The sequence below is a fragment of the Falco naumanni genome, chromosome 4 (genome assembly GCF_017639655.2).
Source record: "Falco naumanni isolate bFalNau1 chromosome 4, bFalNau1.pat, whole genome shotgun sequence".
Lineage (NCBI taxonomy): Eukaryota > Metazoa > Chordata > Aves > Falconiformes > Falconidae > Falco > Falco naumanni.
In genome coordinates this window covers 101,679,591-101,685,628 of record NC_054057.1, presented here as the reverse complement: position 1 = coordinate 101,685,628, position 6,038 = coordinate 101,679,591, and the positions used below count along the sequence as shown (strand labels likewise).

At 48.1% G+C, this 6,038-nt stretch overlaps 1 protein-coding gene across 9 annotated transcripts in view; it reads left to right on the top strand.

Annotated features, from left to right (window-relative positions):
- The first annotated feature begins 1,318 nt into the window (after positions 1-1,318).
- The window catches only part of CHCHD6 (coiled-coil-helix-coiled-coil-helix domain containing 6), a 115,868-nt gene continuing 111,148 nt past the window's right edge, over positions 1,319-6,038 (top strand). For 8 of the 9 annotated variants that reach the window (XR_005827770.1, XR_005827769.1, XM_040593349.1 and 5 more), the window contains exons 1-2: positions 2,517-2,693; positions 4,757-4,889. Coding sequence is in view for 7 of the 9 variants with exons in the window: in XM_040593349.1 (XP_040449283.1) it covers positions 2,604-2,693; positions 4,757-4,889 (223 nt within the window). In the remaining 2 variants the exon portion in view is untranslated. Of the gene's footprint in view, positions 1,441-1,622; positions 1,766-2,516; positions 2,694-4,756; positions 4,890-6,038 lie in introns of those variants that run through there. The other variant, XM_040593350.1, reaches the window with a different exon arrangement.

The window sequence follows — 6,038 nt, the reverse complement described above, 5'->3', positions numbered from 1 at the left end:
TCATATTTTCTTTCTCGGATGACCCATATCATGGAGAAAACAACTTTTGGATTTTATTTTTTTTTTTTAATTCCTGAACAAATACAGCAGATAACGGAATAACAGGATGTCCTCTTGTCAGAGATGGATTTTTCCTTCTTGGAAGGGTATTAGAAGGACATCAAATGACTGTGCAGAGAGTGGTCTCTAAGTCTAAATAATTGTCGGTGAAGCCTTGACCTCTCTCTTGGTAACTAGACCTTGGTGCTCCTGGCATCAGGGATCTTTAATACAGGGTATCTTTCTCTGTTACTTGGGAAAAGGCTTATGTGGAAGTTGGAATTCACTCATGTATTTCTTGTTCTGGGCTTTGAAATGGACCCTGTGTGTCAGGACTAGTTTTCTGGCTGCAGGGAGGATGTGATAGCTGCTGGGTAACAGCTAAATGTGCTGGCAGTAATCAGTACCCATGAAGTTCTCTTTTGTGGGGGTGTACAGGCTGGGGAAGTAGGGTGAACTTTGTCTCTGCCTTGGGACTGGGTCATGCCCTTGTGCAATAGCACCTTTCGGAGCTCCTTCCAGCCTCCCGGCAGAAAAGTGTGGGAATTATCCTAGGAAATGCTACTGCTGGAGTTAACTTTGACGTCCTCTGCTCCTGCATAGGTGGAGAGGTGTTTAAGTTGCTGTACAGCTCCTCCACCATTATCACAGCTGCTTCCACATCAGTGTCCCACAGGTAGTGGGCCCTGATGGGCTTCCTTGGGCTCTTAGAGACCACAGGCTGTAGGTGATGTGCAGTTTTGTTCGTCTTTGCCCACTCTCCCTTCTGGATCTTTGCAGATGATGCCTGCTACCTGGCTGGAATTACACCTGAAAAAGGCCTAAGGAAGGATGGCAGGAATAATCAAAGTTATGGGAAGACTTCTGGAAGAGTAATTACATGGTTGAGAACTGGAAGAGCAATGCTGCAGGTCTGTGCAACCCAGAGAGTACAAGGGTGGCAAAAAAGGAATGACTGTTCACAGGCTTTTTCAGTACAAAACCTGGATGCCATCAAATGAAGCAAGCAGGTAGCAGGTAAGAAGTAAGAGGCTGGTGAGAGTGTTCTGGGAGGGATTGTGGTTTGGCTTTAGCCAGACCTTTGCTCTTGCACTGTGTACGTGCAGTGCTTCTGTGTGGTGCAAACGGCTGATGGTACCACGATCAGTGCCCTTGAGAGCTCAAGCAATAGGCCCAAGTCCCCAGTGTGCAAGGTATTACACAAATAACAAAAATACTCCCTGCTCCAGGAACTGCTAGAGGGAAGAGGCCTGGACATCTTGTGGGGCAAAGAGTTCCAAATACTCCCTTAAAGCTGGCCAGAGTCCCAGTGCTGAGTCAAAGCTGTGATTGCCACATTAACTGTAGTGAAGAATAAGCATTAAACAGTTAAAACTGCCCTGATGTGCTACTAAGTAACAGGTAAGTAGTGTGTCAATGCCAGGGCTTCTTTAACTGTCTAGTCACAAACGCACAAAGCCATATAGGTCATCACATGGCCTGTATTTCTGGGAATACAGAAAGTTTGTTGCGTAAAGATCCTTCAGAGCTGCCACTTGGTCCAGCTGCTTGTACTTTACATTGTCTTGTTTCTCTTTGTTTAGGCTGGGGATCGGCCACGCCTGGCAATGGGGACTGTATCTGCAACGGCCTGACCTACGTGGGACCCACGCACGCGCCTGTCACGGGTGGTAACGGCACATGGAGTAGGCCTGGCTGGAACAGGGTGGCTGAGAGGAGCAGAGAGGCGAGTTCTGCCTGGAACAGCTGCTGTAAAATTGACTGGAGGTTGTAGACTGTAATTTTGTTTTTAATCACCAGAGATGTGAGCTGATGCGTTGGGGTGGGGAACTCCTTCCAGGACTGTGGCGTGTGTGAAAGTAGGCAAGGGATTCCCGGGAGGGTGAGGGGCTGCCCACGCTCGCTGTGGGCTGCTGCTGCTTTGTCGTGCTGGTGCTGAGGGCCTTGGACATCCATGGGGGCTTGTCAGGTCGCGCATCCTCCCTGGTGGGGAACGCCTGGGTGGTTCCTCAATCCTGGAGCTAGCAAATAAGCTTTGTACCTTCCTGGCTTATTTTCTGCGTGGTTACACGTCGTTTTGTTTTCTTGCTTCCATAATTTTGACCCAGCGGAGAAGCCGGGTGAGCTGGGTGCATCGCGGTGGGGGTTCACAAGGTGCTGCGATCCTGCCTTGGGTGCGGAGGGTGGGCACGGCCCTTGGCGCGGGAGGGGAGGAAGAAGCCTGGCGGGCCCGGCCGCGCTTTGGTGCCGCCATGGGTATGTCGCAGGGTGAGGATAACGAGGTGGCCCGTCTCGGAGCGCAGCTTCTGTGAGGCCGGGTCAGGCCGCCCGCGCCCTGCGCACCGCAGCCCGCGCAGCCGCCGCCGGCAGCCTACGGCCCCCAGCCTGCACCGCGGCCGGCCGCCAGTACCGCGCCGCGCTATTGGCCCTGCCGGAGCCGGCCGCCAATGGGGCGCGGGTATGTTGGCAGGCGGCGGAAGGGGCGGGGCGCTCTCTGCAGCGGCAGACCGGTGCGAGTGGGGGGCGCGGAGGGGAGAGGCGTCCCCAGCGGCCGCCCTGCCGGCATGGGGGGCAGCGAGAGCAGCCACGGCGGCAGGAAGGTCTCCTTCGGGCTGGATGAGCGGGAGCAAGTGCGGGTGCTGCAGGGCATCAGGGTGAGGAGGCCCGAGGGTTCGGGGGCCGGGTGCTCGAGGCTGCGGAGGCCGGGGGTGCTGGAGGCGGGGGGCAGAGGGCAGGAGCCGGCCTGAGGGAGACCCTGATGGAGTGGCAGGGTAGGGCAGGGTGGTCTGGGGAATGTGGTACGGAGTTGGAAGGGGTGAGCGGTGAAAACCAGCAAGAAGGAGGAGAGGGGAAACTGGAAGGAGTAGAGGGGTGATAGGATGACTGGACAGTGGTGGGAGAGAGGGCCGAGGGCCTGAGCATGGTGAGCATGACACACCAGCCCTTCCGAACTCTGCTCTCAGCCCGCTTTCTCCTCTCACTGCTGAGTGAGCTATCTTGCCCCTGCCTTGTGCTTTGCAAGCAGTTTGGTGCTAAAAGCACTGCCTGGCTCTGAGGGCATCCAAGGGGAGACACCTCTGCCCTTATTGGTGGTACCAAGAGTCTTGGCAAAGCACTGCTTTCTGAACACGCGGAGAGGTAAGAGATTGTAAGGATTTGTGAGGATTTAGTGGTGTTTCTAGGAGGGGCAGTGGGAAGCTACTTCTTGAACTTTGATCGGACGACTGCACGTGTGTTTGAAAACAAGCCCTGGAGAGTGGTGGTGGTACCATTACGGAATGTTTTTTTTGCCTGTCAAGATTTCTGTCCCTATTTTTCATTGGTTAAGTTGTGGGTTTTTTTTTTAATTTTTATTATCATTGTCATTGTTGGTGGTTCATATTTTTATCAGGTTTCCCCCTAAGGTTTGTCTAAAATGAGCTTGCAGGATGTGGTTACTTACTTTTCATCCCATTTTGACTAATCACTTGACAAAAGTTAACTAAGATTGTGCCAATCTCCTTTTTAAAGTGTTGGATGAAGTTCTTGCCTGATTTCTCTTTACAGGACTCCCCCTCACCTACTATAGACATAATTTGTTCTGGTGCTTTAATTTAGTTAGCTGCTCCATCCAGCTAGATGCTGATGGAACTAGAGAAAAATGTGGGTTTATTTTTACTGGTCTGTTTATGACCTCCAGGAGCTCGAGATGAAGATGCCCTATGTATCTCATGGTAGCTGATTAGGTTAAATGAGCTGTGGCCTTTGTAGAGTGTTCCGTTTGACTTCCTGAAATAAATGTCAGGAATAATCATTACCCATTCTTAGTGGCAAGGATGATGTTTGGTGGGTTTTTTTTTGCAGCTAAGAAGTTCCACTGAGCCTGCCCTTAATTAAGTCTGGCTTTTTACGCATCTGTGTTTTTAAAAAACAGTTGCCCTAAAGAGGAATTTAGCATGATAGCAATGTATAATGAATATGTTAAAGATGCAGTTAAATAGGATAATAGTGGCAACATGTCTTCTACTGTGACCAGCCTAGTTAGGGAAACAGCCTCAATTCATATTGTTCTGGAGCCAGAACAGTCAGCACAGAAGCCTGGAAGGAGGAAGGGGTCAATCTTAACAGTACTGTGAGAAATTCCTTGGACTCCATTGCCAGATAACTTAAACTTTTCTTTCTTTTCTGTTTGGACCCAAGTAAGGAAGTGAGAATGAAATTGAGATTGCAAAAATGTTTGCAGCATTACATGAATGGGAGGGCTGTGCAGCTGTTCCCTGCCATATGGTTTGCAGCACTTCTGCCATGCTGAGCTGGCTTAGCAAGCATGGGGGAGGAAGGAGGATGGACGGACAGATCTACAGCCTGCTTAGTTCCTTTCCTTCCACTTCCGGTAAATATGTCCCTACTCCAGGGGTCGGCTTGTTTAGCAGTGCTTTCCACCTTTGTTAGTATTTGTGGAAGAGTAATTGTAGTTGTTCAGTGAAGCCTTCAGGGTCAGTAGATCGGAGGTTTTTATCACTTAATTATAAAGTATGTATTTTTAAAATGTAAGGTCAGCGTACAGTTGTTGAACACTTGGATTTGAAGGACCATGGCACTGAAATGAGGAATCTGACAATACTTCCACAACAGCATGGAAACTACCAAATGGGGAGTACAACTATAACATATAGTGAAATATATATACATTAAGAGTTGACTTGGTTAATTTGTTTCCTGTGCACATATGTTTCAGCTGTCTGAAGATGTAGTGAACCGAATGAAAGAATCCCCTCAAAGTAAAAGGGGCAACCAGAGATCGCCCCATTCATCCAATGGCACAGGTCCATCTTCATCAGCTGCAGAAGGGAAACCCAAATCTCCTACAGGTACTGTCGGTCCCTATCAGGTCTACTGATTGTTTTGACACACTTCTCTGAAGCGCTGCCACTGGATGTTGTATCATATGCCTGTGTTGTTTAAGACCATCTTGTTGCAAGAGGCACTCTTTGATTAGCCTGTAACGTTTTTATGTATGTAGATATTGGCATCATTGAATGCCTTGGGTGTTACGGTCCTGTGATGTCCTCTTTATGTTTCTGAAAGAGAGCTGTGTCATCTGGCAGTTGGAGTGGTTGAAATGCTATTCTAGTTCTGTCAGTGTGTGACCTTAAGGAAGACGGCTTGTTTTTCCAGGTCCTTTCCTTCTCCATCTTTGGATTACCACCATTCTCAGATAATTCAATGACTATGTATAATTTTGTGAATGTTTCTAGGGTTTCAGATGAACATGCAATAAGCAAGGCAGAAATTTTTTATTTTATATTTCATTCCTGGCAAGCTGCCCTGTCTCCTTTGCTTGCACAAGGAGTATATTGTGGATGGTGGGGGAAATACTGCTTCTGGTTCTTTGGGAAGAAGCTCGTAGGGAAGGACAGACTGTCTAAGCACAGCTTGCCAAGTGGATGATGAGAACTTGGTTTCACTTGTCTTCCTTTACAGGTCAGAAAACTATTTGATTTCTCTTCGTTCTCAAATACACTTTGTTGATATATGTTATCAGTGTGGATTTGTTTAAGGCATCCAGCCTAACATGAAGTTAGGGAAACAGGCCTTTGCTTTTAGAGGTTTGTTTGCTGTTAGCCCACATCTTTCCTGAGAGTGGATTCAGCCTAATGGATGGCCTGAACTCCATCAAGTAAGTTCATCGCCACTTCTGGGACCCCTTATAATTACAAGAAAAGCAGGAGGTCAAGAGGAAGACTTAATGGATCTAGAGGAAGGAAATGGAAAGTAGATCTAAAACCATGATTATGTTTCAGTATAAACCAGGGTTTGAGGAGTTAAATCCTTACCTAGAAGATTCTGTAGCATGCCTTGTTCAGTGTGCCTTGTTGAAGACAATGCTGTTGGCGTCTCTTTCATGAATTCAAATTCCATCCATCACACTTTTCAAGGTGTATTTTTTTCTCTTGATGGGATAATACATATGAATTCTCAGATCATGATGTGATGAAGGACTATATTTTTTGCTATAG